General features: G+C 46.4%; 1 protein-coding gene across 40 annotated transcripts in view; it reads right to left on the minus strand.

Moving 5' to 3' along the window:
* Positions 1 to 7,456: 7,456 nt before the first annotated feature.
* DOCK9 (dedicator of cytokinesis 9) overlaps positions 7,457 to 20,794 on the minus strand; it is a 297,719-nt gene continuing 284,381 nt past the window's right edge. For 24 of the 40 annotated variants that reach the window (XM_032277549.1, XM_032277571.1, XM_032277564.1 and 21 more), the window contains 5 exons: positions 19,450 to 19,660; positions 13,954 to 14,144; positions 11,326 to 11,426; positions 11,053 to 11,191; positions 7,935 to 8,706 (listed from right to left, as the gene is read on the minus strand). In XM_032277549.1, coding sequence (XP_032133440.1) covers positions 8,584 to 8,706; positions 11,053 to 11,191; positions 11,326 to 11,426; positions 13,954 to 14,144; positions 19,450 to 19,660 — 765 coding nt within the window. In that variant the 3' untranslated portion in view covers positions 7,935 to 8,583. Of the gene's footprint in view, positions 8,707 to 10,157; positions 10,166 to 11,052; positions 11,192 to 11,325; positions 11,427 to 13,953; positions 14,145 to 19,449; positions 19,661 to 20,794 lie in introns of all 40 variants that reach the window. The other 16 variants (XM_032277533.1, XM_032277538.1, XM_032277565.1 and 13 more) reach the window with 2 other exon arrangements.

Genomic DNA, 20,794 nt, shown 5'->3' on the forward strand with positions numbered 1-20,794 from the left:
CAAGACCAAGTAAACGGAAAGGTGGAGGCAGGGCCACGTGCTGGGAGGGTGAGCTGCAAATCCAGGAGCTTCTGCCTAGGAGGAGGACGGAGTCCCAGATGTCAAGCAGCCTGGTGCAGGGCTTCCAGGGGGAAAGGAGGCCTCCGAGCAAAAAGGACAGGTGGGGAAGGACCCAGGGGTGAGGGGAGCATTGCACCCTGGAGCCATCCACGACACCCCAGAGCTGCAGGGAAGAGGTTGGGGTGGGGCCTAGAGCCATAAGGGAGGGGTGTGAAGAGGTGAGGAGGCTAAGAGCTAGCTGAAATCATTGCACGTTGTTTAAGGTTGCTAATATGCTGTCTGCTTTATTCAAAATAATCAAGACATCACATGGTTATCTTCACCTTTCAGGGTCTTGCTCTGTCACCCAGGCTGGAGTGCAGTGGCATGATCACGGCTCACTGCAGCTTTGAGTTCCTGGGCTCTTCACAGGAGCTCAAGAAATACGTGTTGCATGGCTAAATCATCTCACTTCCCCTTCACAGGAAAGTAAACTCATAAGTAGACGCTCCTTCTAGCCTCCGTTTCCTAGGGGGAGAGAAGGTACACCTCCATGGAATGACACTCCACACAGCAGGGCCAGACTCCAGGCCAGCCACTCAGCTGCAGAGGCTGCACGTGTCCCCCTGGCTGTCCAGCAGCTCAGGGATGTTCTGCCCGTACTTTGGTGTTTGACGGGGTTGAGGTGAAGCAGGGCTGCCTGAACCACCGGGAAGATGGGAGGTGTAAGGAGCAGCTGTTCTCTTTGGTTGAGAGATTCAGAGCCTGGGACAACAGGCTGGAGAGCAGGGTCCCAGCAGGCAGGGGACAGTCATGTTGTGATGGGCTCTTTAGCTGGTGACTGGCATCTTCATCAGGGCAAATCATTCCTTGCAAGAACTATCTTGAAGGTGTTCAATGAGCTGGCTAGTTAGAGCTGCTGCGGAGCCCTGTGCTCTGGTAGGACCCTTGCCTTTTGCTGTCAAGTGTCCCCTCTAGGCATTGGGGTCACAGGGAGCAGCGATTCTCACACCCTGATGTGCAGAGGAATCCCCTGGGGCTTGTGGGAATGTAGACTCCCGCCGGCGGCTCTGGGTGTGGACCAGGACCCTCCACTTGCAAGCTCCCAAATGCTTGTTTGTTTGTGGCTGCTGGGCTGCGGGTCACCCCTTCACCAACAGCTTAGATGGAGGCTTCTCCACTTTGGCTGTCCCGCCATCCTGGATGGATCACTGCCTGTTGTGGGGGTCTGTCACATGCACTGTGACATGTTCAGCAGCGTCCCTGCCCTCCACCCCCTGGATTACAGTAGCACCCCCACCCTCCATCATGATGACCCCCAATTCCACAAACATTTTTGTTTGTGTCCCCAGGGGAACTGGGGCTTGGGGGCGGAGTGTTGAGAACCACCAGTTAGATGACTTCCAAAGACTCTCCCAAATCCAGTATTTTTTATGATGAAAAGCCCGTATCAAATCACTCTAACGCTGAAAAAGATGACTCTACAGCTGAGCACTAAATGTCCTCTTAAAAATATAAAATCTCTGTCAACCTGTCTTCAGGATGGCTGCGTGGAGCAGCCCCTCCACAAAGGCCGGGCACAGTGGCGTTTGCGCCCTTGTAGGGACCCAGGAGTGCAGATGACTGAGAGTAGATGGGGAGGGGATGCCGGGTCTCTGGCTCAGGTGTTTCATGCTGGGAGGTCACCAGGTGAAACAGTGTCCCCCGCTCAGCTCAGCACCAGAGCCTTCCTCGAAAGGCAAGAGGGCAATTCATCTTCTGCCTCAGCAGAATCGTCCCTTCCTTTACAAGGGGACTTTGCTCCACAATCTGACAGACCTGGGAAGTGTGTGGAGATTTTACACAATGACTCAGTGTGCATCGGAGTCAGAGACAGGACAGCCGAACACTGATTCCAGAGATAGGCATGTGGACCCCGCCTCCCCAGGAGGGCGGCCTGGGGAGGGGTCAATTTGCACCGGGCCACTGTTTACACTGGTGCGTGCTTCCTTGAAAATGTGCCATTACTTTTCATTGCTCTGAAAGAAGTGAGACTGTTCCAACAGTTGGGTAAATGATTTCCAGTAACAAAGACAGGTTTTCAGATGCAAAGTGACAAGTGCAACTCCTGGAGAAATGTCCGTCAGCCAGTGCTAAGGGGCCTGAGTGCCACCACGAGCAGAGAAGCAGAGGCGATGAACGTGTGCGTGTGTGCGTGTGCCTGTGTGTGTGTGTGCGTGTGTGTGTGCATGTGTGCGTGTGTGTGAGACGGAAAAAAATGGAAGGATAATTCAAAACCTTTTAATTTGTTTTACTTAAGGAGAAGAATATTGAAAACAAGCACAAATGTTCGACTCCTCCTCTTTCAGACAGGCTCTTGCTCTGAGCCTCATCATCGTGTCCCAGGGACCCAGCAACCCGAGGGGGCTACGCGGACTTTCCTTGCAGAACCACACGGAGCATTTCTTCTCTGGGTTCAGTTCCACCATGTCTCTTGCTCCCTTCAGTAAGGCAACCCCTCCAGTGGTACAGCTAATATTATGTGTGAGTAGAAAAATAACAGTGACACAATGCACACAAGATCCATGGAGGGGATTTATCTTAGGATGGAATTTTTCAATGACACACGTTAATGTGTGTGAATCTCCTTTGGTGGAATTTCACGGGGTGAACTAGAAAAGGACAAGGAAATGCCGAGAAGGGCAGGAGATTTTTTGGCATGGTGATGAGACATCCGTCCTCAAAGACCACCCTGTCTCCAGGTCAGTATTCACGGAGGCAGTAGGAATAATGGATGAAGAAGGTTGCAGTGGCTCAGAAGTACGGTTCTCATTCCCCCAGCAACTCTTACCATCTGCCAAGTGGAGCCCTTTTGTGGGTGGGAATAGGAGGAAGTGGGTGCTCCGGACCAGCTGGGCAGAGCTCCTGTTGCAGAGACAGCTGTGGACCCAAGGCTTATGTGGGTGGGCAGAGCAAAGACGGCAGAAACCTGTTGCTCAATTTTTATCTCAAGGAAAATGAGCTCTGAGTCAGGTTGCAGGTCTGGTCATTCCAGGTGCTCCTACACAGTATTCACCAGGAACCAAAACTTCTAAAGTGGAGGCAACCTCAACTATGTGGGTTAAGAACCAAGAGGAAACTCAAAAGACAGAGAAAATGTTGGAATGGAGCCTGGTGAAGCGTCAAAGGCAGTTATCTGGATGGGATGAGGGTTGGAGGACTGTGGATATTAAATTCTCGTTTCTATTTTTTGGTATTTTATTCATGTTCTACTAGGAGCAAGTACTGCTTTTATAATTAGAAAAAAGTATGAGGCAATTTTTATAGAGAGGAGGGGGAAGTTTATTGGATTTGCCTAAAACATGAGATTGTGACTGGGTAGAGATAACTGGTAAATTCATCTATTTTTAAGCCACACAAATCTAGGAAGTCTACAACATCTAGAAATGTAGGAACTTTGAGTGTAGATTCTGTTCTTCCTGTTTGGAATGTGCACGTTGAAAGAAAAATCTCATTTTAAATTTTTTACAATGTTTTACTCTAAAAGAGTACTGTATCTTTGAAGCTTAAAACTTTTTTTCCCTCTCGTTTTGAAAGTGTTCCCCTTTTTCTCTTGGCTGCCAGGATGCTCAGAGCTAAGTTTGGGGTTTAGTCTGGGTTGTTAAGGATAACAAACAGCCGTCTCTTCCCTCCTTACTTAATGCCCATTCTTTCATGCTTGCTTGAATGACTTTGGTGATTATGTCTTTATCACAAGCCCCCTACAATCCTTTTGGCTGGGGGTAGAGTGATAGCAAATGATGTTATTTGACAGAGAAACTGTGAATTCAAGAGGAGCAGGGATTTTCCTCAGTTACGGTGTCAAAGCTGGAGCTCAGATGCTGCTGGGCTCCACACTCGGGTCACTGAGCTACGATCCGGCCTCTGAGATTCCTCATCCAGTGCTCCTTTCACGCTGCCAAGCCAAGCAGAGGACAATGCGCTTGGCTTCTGTGACTGCTTGTCATGGATGGTGACAGAGGGACCATATTACCTCCCACTCCCGGTCACACCCACCTGGAAAGGTGGGAAGTCATTTGCCAGGTGGCGTGGGCCCTGCTGTTGCCCCACTCCTGGAAGCACCTTCTCAGAACCAGTCAGGCAGGGCTGCCACAGCCGACAGTGACAGTATTTCCCAATCTTGGTTTCAGAGCAAGGTGAGTTCTTCCAGAGGCTTGCTGTCCTCATCCTGTCCTGGTTTGGTGGCGTTTCTGTTCAAACCTCTGTCCCTCTGAGGGTTCGAGTCTCCCCACGTGTCCTAGAGCACCACGGCCCCGTTGCCCGGCGTGGCTGGAGGTCTGGCTGTGTTATTCCGTTTGGCTACCACGACATAGCTCCACAGGATGTGGTTTAAGCTGCAGATGTCACTGCCTCGCAGTTCTGGAAGCCAGAAGTCCAAGATCAAGGTGTCAGCAGGGGCAGCCCATTCCGAGGGCCATGAAGGAACGATCTGTTCCAGGCTGCTCTCCTTGGCCTGTGGACGGCGATCTTCCCTGGTGTCTTCACTCAGCTTCCCTCTGTGTGAGTCTGTGTCCAAACCTCTCCTTCTCACGAGGATACCAGTCCTGTTGGCTTAGGTTCCACGCTGGTGACCTCATGTTGACTTAATCACCTCTCTAAAGACCTTACTCCAAATCCAGTCACTTTCTGGGGTTCTAGGGGTCAGGACTTCAGCACAGGACTCTGGTGAGGCACAGTGCAGCCCGCAGGCTTGCCCCTAGCTCTGCAGAGGCCTGGGTGGCTGCGTGGTGCTGAGTGACCAGGTCAGCTGGATCTCCCTATGTACTGTGGCAACTTCCCCCATCTCTGCCCGTGGTTACTTCACAGGAAGCCACTGCCCACCTGGCAGCATTGTTCTGCTGATTAAGGGTCACGCTGGAAAGTGCTGGCACCTGGGAGGAGTGCAGGAAGAAGGTGCGGTGACTGTCCCTGACACAGAAGGACCCGCCTTTGTGAGGAGGAGGCCCTGCCTGCTCTCCTCCTGAGCTGAGGGGTCAGTCACACCAGGACCAAGGTCTGCCCGGGCTGTGTGGGCACCCCCTCTCTGAGCCGCACACCAGCGTCTACCGAACAGTGTCTGGAGCTCAGCTTGGTGCCTTGTCCGGCGACACTGGCACCCTTGGCTTCTCGACAACCCTCGGATCTGGGTGTGGGTCTGATCTCAGTGGCGGTCCTGCCCATTTCTAGGGCCTCGCAGTTCAGCCTCGTGTCTTCACCTGTGGCTCTTTTGCAAGGCTCAGAAAGCTCCTAGGTCAGTTCCAGGTGACTCCCGCCAGCGCGCCAGTAGGAGACACCACCCCTTCTCAGCGAGAGCCACCACATTCCAGGCAAATGCCAACTGGCACAGACTTCAAGGAATGATTGTAGCCATTGCTCTTCTTTCTTCCAAATGGAAGAGTGCATTATTGGAGTTCCCTCTAGAATGCATTTCACTCCCCTCCGTGAGGCAGGACTTGCAGGGGGAGATACAGGAGCGAAAATGAATCTGCTCAAGTCACATGTGGACAAGAAAGCACAAGCTCCAGACTCCCATGCTGTGTCCTTGTCCAATGTATGCACAGCATGACAAGCCCAGACCGTCGCCGGACATCAGGCCAACCTTGCCAGGCCACCTCATACATCAAGAACACATTTAAATGAGCAGATTTTTACAGCTGCACAGTATTCCTCTGTGGACGTACCCTGGCTTACACAAATGATGCCCCATGGATGGAGATCACATTTTCGTGGACTGGAGTCACCATCTTGAGGAAATCCATCATATGATTAAACCATTCCGGATGGCTACTTCTCCTCACTCAGGCTACCTTGCCATCTTGCAGTCCTGCTCAGCAGCTGTCTTCTGTGCAAGAGGCTGCCTCTATTTGTTCCCACCTGGTTATATCCCGGATAAGGCTCTAATTAGAGTTTTAATTCCAGCGTCGCCTCAAAAGCAGTGTTGTGAGGGGGAAGCAGGGCGCTCCTGTTTAGTGAGTACTGAGTGTGAGTTTGGGAAAGCAGACATCAGGAGAGGGAGGGTGGTGGATGCAAAACAGTGAGAATCACCTGACGCCAATGCACCCTATGCTTAAAATGGCTACACTACATTTTATGTATATTTTATCTCAATTAAAATAAGCAGGACCTATGGGAAAACCCCCAAATTTACTGAATAGCAAGAAATTCCCGAGAAACTGCCCCGCCAGGCTTCATACGTAACTAAGGGAAGAACTAATTGATACAGATGTTTCCCCGCAGGGTCAGCAGCTGATGTCCCAACTTAGAGACGGCGCCTCTCCCCACTCTTGTCAGAAGCCAGGGTTGGCCACCTTCCAAATTTACCTTTATCTGACATGCGCTCTTTCTAGACTTCTATTTACACTGCTACATGGGGACTTGAGTTTTATGGTTTCTAGATGAGGCGTTTATGACTAGACAATCCAGCTCAGCGCCAGGCTTTTCTCCCAGACCTGCTGATGTTTGCCTTGAGGTTTATTGGTCTGGGCTGGGATGTCAGTGGCGCAGAGCAAATGAATGCTGCAAAGTCCCAGTGGCGTCATAAGTGCGAAAGCAGGCTGTGGATTCTGGTGGGTCACGGCGACCCTTCGCCACCTCTTCATCTCTTCTCCCTCTTGCCTTATCATTGGTGGGTAGCAAATGTTTCAGATGCCACAAGTCCCTTGGCTGCTGGGTGCCCACGGGTGCACAGCATCTCAAGTTTTCTTTCCTTAACTGGTCACATAAGAAGACAGCCTTGACAGCCCTTCAAGGCAAAAACCCAGCTATTTTTATTATTTTGTTCCGTATTTTATTTAGTTTCATTACTGGAACTACATGGGGATGAGTGACAGGGAGCTGATCTACCTGCTGGGACCAGCAGGCATACCAGAAGCAGAAACGGCACCTGGGATCTGAGCCATCACGTGACCTGGTTCAGGGATCTTGACTGCATGGGGCACGGGGGTACGCCTGGCTGCCTATGCATTATCCCAGAGTTCTCATCTCAAAAGCCAGTAAGGGAGGGGACAAAGATGGACTTCCTGCTACGACTGAAGGGGAAAAGCCAGAGGTCGCAAGGTATCCACGCGCACTTGGGAGCAACTGGTATGGTGTAGATCCTGACCACGGTCCAGCAAAGCATTCATGCAGGTCCTCGGAAGACGTGACCCCTGCTTGTGAGATCTGTATCACGGAAACGTCCACGAAAGCAAAAAAACTGGTATCATGCTTCCCCACACACCCAACTTCAGTCTCAACAATGACCAGCATTCTGTCGGGCCCGTGGTCTCTACTCATTGTTTTTTTCCTCCCTCAAGCATTTTAGAGAAAATTTCAGACCCCGTGTGATTTCACCCTCGAGGATTTTGGTATCCTGTTCCCTTAGGACTGCTCAACAATAAACACCCAGCGGCCACTCCCAAATGGTCAGAATGTCATTTTAATACAGACGTGGTACAGATGTTTAATTACAGGAGGGCAGTGATTCCAGTTAAATAAAATTAAAAACCTTTATTTTCCCAAATATAAAATTACTAAATTAATGTCTTAAAAGAAAATATAACATGGTGACAGCTTTAAATTACACTACCATTCACCACAGGATTTGTGATTCACCAATTACATACTCCACCGTTTTGGCAAAGGATGAAATTCTTAAAACAGTTTATAAACCTAATAAAGACTGTATACATCTCCGTATTGCACATTTTTATGTACAAGAATAAAAGAATCAAATGTATTGCATATACTGGAACAGCACAGATTTATCACGATGACACTTAATGCAGAAGCTGATGTATTAAAAATGTAGAAATGTAATACATATATGTACAGAATGCCGGACTGCATTAACAATGATATGTACATAACAATATACTGTACTACTTTGTACTTCTCAGCATAGTTGTGTTTATTAATATAGGCCTTTGGTTCTAAATTGCTTGACTAGTTTTAAGCTCACATAATCCCTTAAGCTTTCATATTGTTTTAAATGCAAGGAAATGAGTATAAAAGCACTAAATCTCCTGGTTCACTGGTACAAAAATTACAACGGTCAGTTCCCTTAAGTCATCAAAAACTAGTCACAAAAATAGTTCTTGTATTCAACCTGAATGTGCCACAGGAAAAAAAAAAATATTTTCAAGATTTTCCAGCTTAGCCTGGAGGCAAAAGTCCCCCCCAGGCATCAATGTCAGTGCGGCCCTCCCTGCCATGTAGATCCCAGAACCTTTTTTCTGTAGGCCATTTATTCTAACGCTACTCTGCAAGGAAGAATAACATTTAAGTCCAGCTCAAGAGTGTCTACCACACCTTTGTTAAGACACAATGAAAACTTTGAATATTGCCAGTGAGATTTAAAAAAATATGTGCACCCTCTTACAACTCCTATAGAAAATCTGCTAAGAAATCACATAGTTCTTTATTTCCTTTCTCTCCCCTTCGCCTTGGCTTCTCTCTGTGCTCGGTCTCCCCAGTGATTGGCTTTGGAAAGCATCCTGAGTTTGCAAATGACAAAGCAAGTCCCCACGCACGGGCCATGACGTGTCATCACACGACCGAAGACGAGCTGGTCATCCCGTGAACCATTGTGCTTGTTGGAGTCCCGCTGATGGCATTGAAGATGTGAAGGGAATTCGGTAAGACGCTCGCCTTCTCCTCCAGGGGGCAGATCTTGGGCCAGAAACAAAAGTTACTGAGTGCAACAGAACAGTTACCATGTGTGACACAATGTTACCATTTGCAGGGCCACATTGCCACGTGTAATACAATGTTACCAAGTGTAACAAAATGTTACAGAGTGTAAGGCAAGGTTTCCACGTGGGACACAATGTCACTGAGTGTAAGGACACAATGTCACTGAGTGTAAGGACACAAACAGATATTTCTCAAAGCACTGCACCCACATCACACACACAAGTCGTCATCCGAAGCTCACTCCAACATGTGAGTGATTGCACCCAGAAAGCCTGGCTGGTGGTCTGCAGAGGGAGCCTCAGCTCATCTAGTAAATGACTGTTTTCAGGTAAGGATTATAAGGAGATAGTCGAGAACAGCACATTTTGTTTCCTTTACCAGCTAGTGAATGGACAGCCTTCTGCACTCAACAGGTCATAAGGCAACTTGAGGTCTACTTACATGTGCTTGACTGGGACACAACCTAGCCTTGACCTTGAAATAGCCTTTAAAAATGAATTTGGAGCATTTGTGTTTCTCTCCCGCCTCCTTTTCTCAGGGTCTTACAGACCTCGTCTTGGGGGAGGGTGGCTACCCCTCTGACCCTGACCAAGCGTCTTTCCATGCCCAGTGGTGCCTGGAAGGATCTGAGTGTAGGTCTTCACCTCCAGCAGTGGCTCCTCTGGAAACACCAAAAGCAAGTCTACCCCCACCATGGCCCTTCAAGGGTTCAGAGGGGCTCAGTCTTCCTGGTTGTTGGCATAATGGGGAGTTCAGGGTGAAGTGGAGAGCAAGCAAGTTACATTTCCCTGTACTTTGGGAGGTGAACAGTTTCAGCCCTTGAGCTCTTCCTACTTCATCGTCTCTAGTGCCCAGTGCCAGCACCCACTGATTGAACGCTCCGTTCTATAGGAATCTGGAGGCTCCACAGAAAAGAGCTCAAGTTTTTCCCCAAAATTATTCAGACATTCATTTCTCAAATTGTTTCAATTTTTTTCTACCTTTTTTTTTTTTTTTTTTTTTTTGAGATGGAGTCTCGCTCGCTCTGTTGCCCAGGTTGGAGGGTAGTTGGTTCACTGCAGCCTCCACCTCCCAGGCTCCAGCAATTCTCCTGCCTCAGCCTCCCGAGTAGCTGAGACTACTGGCGTGCACCACTATGCCCAGCTAATTTTTGTATTTTTTAGTAGAGATGAGGTTTCACCATGTTGGCCAGGCTAATATTTAACTCCTGACCTCAGGTGATCCACCTGCCTCTGCCTCCCAAAGTGCTGGGATTACAGGCATGAGCCATGACGTCTGGCTTCTACTTTTAAAAATGTCCAGAAGAGGTGCTTTCCTCTGCCCATGTACTGCCATTATGCCAATGTCTGCAGCTGCTCAAACTGAAAAATGTAATAGCTTTTTCTGAGTCAGATTATCAGAAAAATAAAATTTAAAAATGACATTACCATCCCAGCTGAACGTGTTAGCATGGAGGAGAAAAAAAGCAAGTGAGTTAAAGCTCACACACTGGTGTTCATTTCCTGCAATGAAAATGTCCTAACTAAGCCGTCAGGGGGGAGGACAGCTGCCACAAATGGCCCTGGCTTCCACTGTGCCAGAAGGATGGTCATGGAGGGGCCAGACAGAGCAGTTCTGGTATCAAGGTGCTAATGTCAATTATGAAGATGGGACAGGGCCTTGGACGAACCCCTCTCAAAACAATAACGTGGATGCTGCTGTAGGCATTCCCTGGTGCCAGTCACCAGCTCCTCTGTGATGACCAAGCTCACACATGGAATTTGACTGAAGAAACCCCAAGGAAGGCTATAACAGCAAAGTAATCAGGGAAGATGCCCGTAATGACAGGGACCTTCCAGGAAGAATCTGCTGGGCTGTGAGGCCAGCTGTACATAGCTAAAAATGGAATCGTCTGTATTTTTAAATGGCAAAAACAGTGAATGCAACAGACAATTCTTAAAGCAGGTTGGCAAGTCCTGCTCTTTTCAAAGGATTAGAGGAATAAAGTTGTAAGAACAGTATGGACATTTTTGAGTGAGTTTTTCCTTTCTTTTCTTTTTGGCTACACAGGGGTGGGGAGAGAGAAAGCTTAGGGAACTGTCCACCTCTTAGAGCCTCGCGGAGGCAGGCCTGCTCCCCGATTTGCGGTAGATAACAGCATATGGGCAATCTGTTAGCTGTTCCCAAATGACCTGGGGCCAGAGCATGGCAGAGTGTGGTATGCTACATTCTCCTTCAGAGGTCACAGTTCTGGAGGGAGATCAGGCAGCCTAGGTCATTACGGGGTGCGCTTGAAACCCCTAACCAAGAACTCCAAGTTGTTGGAGCCAGTGCGGAACTCACCTGCTCATGCATGATTTCAGAAAGCTCTTTCGCCATTTCCCTATAGTTGGCTTTCATTTCTTCCTGATACTCTAGCTGGTCTTCTTTAATCAGACGTTCGTTTACTGCTAAGGCTTGACCGCAAGCTTCCACAAATTGCCTGGAATGGTACAGGTGGGGGAAACAAAGGCACACAGAGGACAAGGCATGAGTCCAACCAGCAGCATCTCTTCCTGAATGGACACAGAAATGACCAACACTTGAAGAGAAAAAGACGTTTTCAGTGAGCTTTACCTGAAAACTTCCTTCAGTAACTTCACTTTATTGTCAGGATATCGCTTTGTGTTTGTGTCATCTAAGAAAGCTCGCGCGTATGCCAGTGGACCGGCGTTGACCTAGAGAAAGCAAAGATTTTCAATTGCATTCGGGAGAAAATCACCGCAATCATCAGTTCAGAGGACAAAAAGCCTGTTTGCATGAGCTAGTCACAATCCCTGCCTTCCAGGAACTTAAGCCTGAAAGGAAACCATAACGCTCACTCTGCTACACATCGCTTGCTTCCATGACTTCAGCCATCCTCAGGGCACTTGTGATGATGGCTTATTTTGTGTAAGAAGAAATCAGTGCTTGGGAAACTTAGGGGCCTGTTCAAGTTTGAACAGCCAATAAGCAAAACACCAGAGATCACAGCCCAGGTCTTCCAACTCCAGGTCAAGAATTTCTACTTCCAAGGTGTTTAGCCACTGGGACTTGTGCTGCACTACACTGAAGTAAATGGCCAATTTGGTGAATTCAGTGAAAAATGGAAAAATATAGTAAATATTCCAGTTTTTAAAAACCAACTGTTCATTTCATTGAACTGTGTAGCCAGCCCTGGGCAAACTGATTTGCTCTCCTGGGATGACATGCACATTGGAGGTACGCTGGAGAGCCAGATGTCCGGAGCAGACAGCAGGGGTGACTGAGCCAGAACCCTGCATCACCCTTTCAAGTAGCTAAGAAGAGTCTGCTGATTTTGGATACATAAGAAAAGATATAAGCAAATAAAATCATAAAGTTAATTTCCTCTGGCTGTAACTTTGTTGTTACCTTGTAGGTACAAGTAAAGACTTCATCTCCTCATTTCAACATGGAATTTCTTGCTTTTAAAGATGATGGAATTTTATAAAACGCTAAGGTTACCATCAAATTAGCAGGGCATACTGTGCCTTTTAGAAAGTTCAATGGTCCAGGCCAGGCGAAGTGGCTCACGCCTGTAATCCCAGCACTTTGGGAGGCCGAGGTGTGTAGATCACCTGATGTCGGGAGTTCAAGACCAGCCTGACTAACATGGAGAAACCCCATCTCTACTAAAAACACAAAATTAGTCAGGCATGGTGACGCATGCCTCTAATTCCAGCTACTAGGGTGGCTGAGGAAGGAGAATCGCCTGAACCTGGGAGGCGGAGGTTATGATGAGCTGAGACGTGCCATTGCCTGGGCAACAAGAGTTAAACTCCATCTCAAAAAGAAAAAAAGAAATAAAGTTCAATGGTCCAGCCCTACCCTGGACTGGTGCCACTCCTTTCCAGCGGCCTTTCCATAGGGGCTGGATGTTCCCAGGTCATGTTGATTGAGTGCTTTTGTTTTTAGCTACAGAAAATTGTGGCCTCTGGCCCTATTATGTAATCACTCATGTTGCTGGAATACCTATGTTCACTTGCTAACTTATTTTGGTACATACGTCCTTGAGACTATAAGGAAAGAGATTAAAAACAGCTGTAAATACTTTTATGGTGAATGACACTTACAAAAATGTTAGGCAACCACTCATGGTATTTAGTGTGGATCTGATGGGAAGTTGACAAACTATAATTTCAGAAAATGACCAAAACCTGTGTATTATAATCTACATGTAATTTTCATAAACATACCCTTCTTGAAAGATGAAACAATGGGTTATACATATACATATAGACATACATATACACACACACACACACACACACACACACACACATATATATATAAACAAACGTGTGCTTCAACTATTCATATACACTTAAAAATACCAAGAAAGCAAGAGTCATACTTTTTACTGGAGGGAAGTGATTTAACCTTTAGCAATTAACAAGGAAATCATATAAATAAGGTAACTTTTTAAAAACCTCTTATTAAAGTATAATATACAACAGGAAAGTGCACATATCACAAGTGTAGAGCTTGATGAATTTTCGCAAACTGAATATATATATTAGTATCTAGATCAAAGATGACCTTTTCAATAAATGGTGTATATCACGTGGAAGGACATATGGAAAAACTGTATCTTGACCCTCACGCTATAACATATACAAAAATCAATTTCAGATGGACTGCAGACCTAAATGTGAATGCTGAACAAAGGAGGAAAACATAGGAAAGCATCTTGGAAATCTTGGAGTAGACACAGATTTCTTAAAGAGAACATGCTACCAATAAAGAAAAAATTGATTGGGCTACATTAAAATAATGAATTCGTTAATCAAAAGATATCATTAAGAGAGTAAAACTTAAGGTACCTTTTTGGATACAATTTTCATGGCAAACAGAAAACAACAGTTTTATAGGAAAACCTACTGCTCTCCACTTCCTTGTATTTAGAAGAGTCTTGATGTTTCTAACTGGGCACCAAGAATTCCCCAAATACTAACAGATCAGGGCTGTGTATGGAGATCTGGCTCTTGTCCTCCATAGACAGCCTAGTCAGTCCTCATGGCTGGGGGTCCTGAGGCTTCCGCCCCCTCTGATACCAGGAGACATGTCACAAATGATGGGGGAAGGGAACAGGGATCACTTGGTAAGCCGGGGCTCTCAAGTAGGCCTTGGTGGTGGAAATGACTCTCAAGTCACCCAGGGGCAAGGGCTTCCCCTGCTGCCTTTGGCCTGCTGTGCCTGGCTCACCTGAACACTCACGCTGCCCTGGAGTTTGAGCTGCAGTTTGATCATGTCCACCTCGGCCGAGGAGCACAGCTGCCGGAGCTCCGCCACCTTCTTACTCATCTCGTCAATGGCCACCTCGATGGGGTTCAGGTCCGTGTGGTGCTGGTACATGACCGGGATGCGCTTCTTCACGTAAGGGAAGCAGTGTATGGCTACAGAGGATGAGAGAGTTACCCCCCAGCTTGCACGAGCTTCAGTGTTATTGAGGTGAATATTATTATGAGTGATTATTGTAGATGCCATTATTACTTACATTTTAAAAATAAGGAGCCCAAAGCTTGCCAAAGACACATACTAGTACTTGGTGGAGCTAGAATATTGTCTTCCTTTACAATCGTGTAGCTCATAAAGTCAAGAGAGTTGGGTCCTTGTTATCCCTTTAATGTGACAAGCGTGTCTTTAAATAAATCATGTTATCATTCCCCACTCAATTTTCTCATACAAAATGCCCGACCTTCCTTGGAAGCTCTGAGGTCTGAATGAGTTAGTGGATATAAGATGACTTTGACAACATAAAAAAGACTAAACAACTCTGAGATATTATGTAATACATTAAGTCCAGAAAATAGTTCCATAAAAAATCCTCCAGAAAATTCATTTTTTCCATAGAATAACTTTGAATCACATGCTAAATTTGAATACATCTGAGAAATCAGTAGAAAATAACAAATAAGAATATACTCCTAGGGTGGACACGGTACTCACACCTGTAAATCCTAGTACTTTGGGAGGCCGAGGCCAGTAGATCGTTTGAGCCCAGGAGTTTGAGACCAGCCTGGGCCACATGGCAAAACCCTGCCTAATTCTGTAAAAAATACAAAAATAAGCTGGGGGTGGTGGTGTGTGCCTGTAGTCCCAGCTACTGCGAAGGCTGACATGGGAGGATCACTTGAGTCTGGGAGGTCAAGACTGCAGTGAGCTGTGATTGTGCCACTGCACTCCAGCCTGGGCTACAGAGAGCCTCTCTCAAAAAAGAAAACAAAACCACCCCCTCCCACAAGCCCAAATCAAAGAAACACAAAGAATGTATCCCTAAGCAAAACATTTCATGAACCAGAAATTCAGAAATTTTTGGAGCTGTAATACTATACCTGGGGACCTACTTACAGCAATGAATAAGAAATAAAAATAAAAATATTTACTTTTTCTTACATATCTATATATTTTTGAGGCAGAGTCTCATTCTATCGCCCAGGCTGGAGTGCAGTGGTGTGATCTCAGCTCACTGCAACCTCTGCCACCAGGTTCAAGCAATTCTCCTGCCTCAGCCTCCCGAGTAGCTGGGATTACAGGTGCCTGCCACTGTACCTGGCTATTTTTTGTATTTTTAGTAGAGAGAGGGTTTCACCATCTTGGCCAGGCTGGTCTTGAACTTCTGACATCGTGATCTACCTGCCCTGGCCTCCCAAAGTGCTGGGATTACAGGTGTGAGCCACTGCACCTGGCCTCTTATATATATTTTAACCAAAAAAAATCTGATTGTTTTCCTTTATCATAATAAGATACCTAAACATCAACACAAAGGAGTGAATTAAAAATGAACAGAGAAACAGCAGGTTCTGATTTGGTCTGTTTCACATTTCTTATTGCTCTATATAGTATAGATATAGCTATAATATTCTCACTTGACATATACTTACTAATAGACATGTAGATACGTACTTAAAAGCTTATTATTTTTTGTAAACAAGCAAAAGTTAGATGGGCGTGTTCCTGGTCTCTATTTAGCAAGTGGTTCGGGAAGAGTTTAACTGGGAAGGACTCATCACAGGATGGGAAACAGGGCCAGCCCCTGTGAAACAGAGTTCTGACAGGCCACCCAACATCTAGACAAAGGCGGAAAAATTGTCCACCCTGAGACAACCTCATCTGTCACATACTTATAGGCCTGTTGCCTTTCCACGTTTTATCTGGGAATGGTGAAGCGTTCCTGGCTTGGTTTCACAGTTTTTAAATGGTAGCACTGGGGATCCATAAAGCTCCCTGGTAGGATGGTGAGGATGATGAGGACTTAGCCTTGGCCTTGATGCTCCCTGGCCAGGGAGGCGGCACTGCCAGAGGCCTGCTTGCGTTTGGACAGAGGGCTGTGCTTCAGGGAGGAGTGGGACTGCCTTCCTGTTTCTGAGGAAGGAGCTCAGCTCCGGGTTCCCAGTCTCCTTTTGCTTTGTCCGGAACACAGGTTACATTCCACCATGGGTATATGTACTCATCTGGGTACTGTTTATCGTCTGTCTCCTCTGTCTAGAATGCCAGCTGCACGGGCACACAGATGTCTGTTTCATTAGCGTGCCAAGTGGGAACATGGTCAGTGTGCCATACATTTTGTTGAATGAATGAATGCACTACTGCCCAAATGACTGCAGGAGAGTCCAAATTGGCTCTGGAAAGTGGACCACTAGGCGACCGACTGAGCGAGCCCTTCAGAGAGGAGGACGGGAAGGTCCAGTGATGACTGGTGACTGCTACTCTGTGTGTCTTGAACAGAAGGTGCAGAGTGGGAGGCTAACCCAGGTGGGAATCTGGGCAAGATTTGGGAGACTCTGGAATAGTGACCAGGAAAAAATTCCTTGGCAGAAGGTCCATGAAAGAAACGGGGGAGGCTTCTCCCCACCCTGGTTCTTTGGGACAGGCTCAGAAATTTCCACTGAAGGAGGATGGAGGGTGGCTATGAGGTTTTCAAGGGATTGCACAGTTACAGTCAGCTGACTGGGAACTATCCAGGAAGGTGAGCCTTTTCCTGGGACAGGGGGCAGGGAAGTCTAGGGCTCCCTTTGACCTTTGGAATGCCAAAGGTCAGGTACGAAGCAATGCAACAGAAGAGGAACCTGAGGGGTTAATAACCTGACGGAAAACCCTCAGGTCCAGCTTTCAGAACACCCCGGTGTGTGTATCTTTAACTACAGGCTGATACAGAGCTTACCTGTTTTCAGTGGCATTTTTATAACCTTTTCTCTAAATCTTCACACAGCCCAGTAACTATCATTTTGACATTCTGAGATCTTTCAGGGCAAAACTGGCCCCTTTTCTTTGGATGTTTTGTTGAACTAGAATCCCCTTTTGCTCATCACCCCCTAAGCAGCTCAATAGCGGATGAAATCTAGCAAAAAAAAGCAGCACATTCTTTCCCCTGCTGCTTACTATTTACAAAGTTAAGACAATATAACGAGATGGGTGTCCTAACCCGCATTTTACAGATGAGGAAACTAAGGCACAGGGAAGAAGAGTGACCTGCCCAAGGTCATACAGTGAGGCTGCGACACAGGCCTACAGGAACCCCAGGACAGCCTCGCTGCATCCGCCTTCTCAGCTCACAGCTGCAGATGGCAGTCCCCAAGCCAACAACACAGGCGTCTGCCCCACCTCTCTCTGCAGCCCACTCTCTGTCCCCTTGTTCCTGCAGATATGGAAAGTTGCTCATGTGCTTTATCTAATCTAGTCTCTAACAAAATGGTGAACTGTAACCCTGGAGAAATGTGCCCCGGGAAAACAGCCTATGGTAATGAATGTTTATGAATCAGTATGCTGCCTTAACAATAACCATAATAAAAAATCCTGACCGTGACTCAGCAGTGAACTAGCTTTATTGAAGACAGCAGTTCTCAAATCTCAGTGTGCACCAGGCTCACTGGGAGGGCCTGTTGAACACAAGTAGCCGGACCCCGCCCCTAGAGTTTCTGATCCAGCGGTTTCAGAGGTGGGGCCGTGGAACTTTCATCTCTAACAAGTTCCCTGGGGATGCTGATGCTGCTGGTTCTGGACCAACCTTTGGTAACCACTGATCTAAAGGAACAGAAGGAAAGTCATCACAGCTGAACCATAAACACTGTCAGCTAGTGATTCCCATGTAATGATTCTATCTTGAAGTGCAGTTATCTCGCTTCATGAGAATTTGCTACTGATGTATGCATTAAAAAAGTTAAATTATTTGGGATGAGGTGATGTTTGTGAGAACAATATTATTTGTGCGTTATAAATGCTATCTCCTTATTTTAAAAGCAGGAGTAGGGACACTTTAAGAACACAGTTTTTTTTCTTTTTTTGAGATGGGGTCTCCCTCTTTCGCCCAGGCTAGAGGCCAGTGGCACGATTTCAGCTCACTACAACCTTCACCTCCCAGGTTCAAGCGATTCTCCTGCCTCAACCTCCCGAGTAGCTGGGATTACAGGCACATGCCACCATGCCTGGCTAATTGTTTTATATTTTTAGTAGAGACAGGGTTTCACCATGTTGGCCAAGCTGGTCTTGAACTCTTGACCTCAAGTGATCCTCCCACCTCAGCCTCCCAAAGTGCTGGGATTACAGGTATGAGCCACTGCGGCTGGCCTTTTAAAAATCTTTTATCTAATTTCCTTCACAGGGAGTGTGAAAAGCTCCCTGCAATATGCTGTCCTGGGCTAATTTATAATAACCTGTATTATTTTTTTTGGTAACAGCTTTATTGAGATATAAACCCCATGTCATCCAACCTGTCCCTTTAAAGTGTACACTTCACTGGTGAGCGCTGATAAGCACCTGGGTGCAGCATCTCCACAGCGCTCTTTCTGCTTACTATGATAATGCGTATTATCGTCCAGACAGAAACTCCACAACTGCAGCTTCCGGGAAGCAGGCCCTTTCCTGGTCTGATTTAACTAGGGCCACTCTTTTGAAGATGTGTGGTAGAAACTGACACACCCGACATTCTGAACAGCCCTCCCACTGATGTTTCTTGGTCAAGAAAGCATTTTACGTTAGATTACCCCAGTGATGTCACTGATTTTACCTAGGCATGGCTGGGTCAAGCTCTCCCACAGAAGGTAAAAATCACCCCAAGATGACTAAATACTTGCCAGGGACTGGAAATTGATGCAAAACACATTTCCCAGATGGGCTATCACTGGCTAAACAGTGCCAAAGGGATCAGTGAAAACTGCCTAAGCTGAACTCATGGACAGCCACTGAATGCAGTGAGCTTCCCGGTAGAGGAGGCATTCAAGTGGCAGCTGGCCAGCTCCCGTGGGCAATGAGGTGGGTTGATCCAGGCTCACATCCCATTTACTCACAGCCTGAAACTGCTGAGCAGGTCCAAGCTAGAACCTGAGACAGGTGTGTGAGACGGGTCCCTCCCTGTGAGGAGACCCAGGACTGGGTTTGGCTGCTGGACCTGGAGTCCACAGTCACCTTACATTGTGTGCAAAAGCATCTGGGCACTTAAGTCCCGCCATTTTCATCAGATTCTCAGAAGGGTAGGTGACCTTATATTGGATATGAACTTCTGGTCTTGTGGAAGAAGGAAGTGTAAACAGATAAACAGAAAAACGTCCCAAGTATTCAAAAGTAAGCACTAGGTAAATGTGAAACTGAAGTGGGGATGGCTAACTGAGCTCGTAAGGCCCTTCCAGTCCTGAAGCTTCTACAGCCCTCTGGACAGCTCTTCGGTGAGGTGTCTGGGGTGCAATTGTGGCTCCAGGGCCGTACCTGTGAGGATGGTGCGCCGTTTGCACTGCTCTTCCACCCCGCCCTGCCTCTTCCCGGTCTGCGTAAACGGCATTTCAAACATGAAGCGGCGGATGTTGTGGGATCTCTCAAACTCTGTTTTCCGTTCTTGTAACTCTTTTTCATCAAAGAATGGGATGACGTGAGTCACCTGGATATACGCATACTTGGAATCCAGATCCTTAGGGTTGACCTTTAATTGAAACAGCACAATGGAAGATTGGTGCTCCATAAAGGAATCTCTCAGTCCTTACCTAAGCAGTATTTTCCAACTTTTTATTAGTAAATATATCGGGAAAAAAAGTACAACTGACAGCCACATATCCACCACTTGAATCAACAACTGTTAGCAGTTTGCTGTATTTGTTTCAAATATACACACATACACCTATGTATGTGCACATACACACACACACACACACACACACACACACACAGACATACAGACTTCTTTTTTCAGTGGAACCATTTCAAAGTAAGTGGTACATGTCATGATACTACAGTCAACTTCTCCCAAAAATGAAGACATTCGCTTCTATAACCACAATACATTACCATGCCTACCCAAATTAACACTAATTCCCTAATACCATCCAATACCCAGTCTATATTAACATTTTCTCAAATGTCTCCAGAATGTTATAGGTATTTGTGTTTGAACCAGAATCTAATCAACAATCACACTTTACATTTAGTTGTCACGTCCCTAGTATTGTTTAATTTAGAAGAATTCCCTACCATTCATTTTTTCCATGACATCGAATTTTTTAAAGAAATCATGCTGGTTTTCTTATTGAATGACCTCCAGTCTGGGATTTCTCTGATTGTTTCTTAAACTGCATTTTTAATATATTTGGCTTAGAGAGGCAAATGTTTATTTTAGGAATAATGTCTGGAAGCTAGGCCTCCAAATTATCATTAATCTATAGGCAGCTGAGATTCGATGGAAACAACTGCAGATTAGTTAACTTAATACAGGTACAGTTTACTCTAGATTAATCTAATGATAAATTTAGTTCCTATTTAACACATAAATGCTTTTAAAACCACACTGCTAGAATTTGTGGCACTCTCATTTCTGTGACATGATAAACATAGGCATTTTCTATGCAGAAACAAAAGCTGATTTATTAGGAAGATGAATCAATTTTGCACATTTTAATTGGATTTAACCTTCTAGAGAAAGAAAAGAAATGACTCTGCAGAGAATATGGAGACCACACTGGTATAAGAAGGGAGATCACACTGGTATAAGGAGGGAGATCACACTGGTATAAGGGGGGAGATCACACTGGTATAAGGAGGGAGACCACACTGGTATAAGGAG

Source organism: Sapajus apella, unplaced genomic scaffold, assembly GCF_009761245.1.
Source record: "Sapajus apella isolate SASKATOON/1434 unplaced genomic scaffold, GSC_monkey_1.0 scaffold9, whole genome shotgun sequence".
NCBI lineage: Eukaryota > Metazoa > Chordata > Mammalia > Primates > Cebidae > Sapajus > Sapajus apella.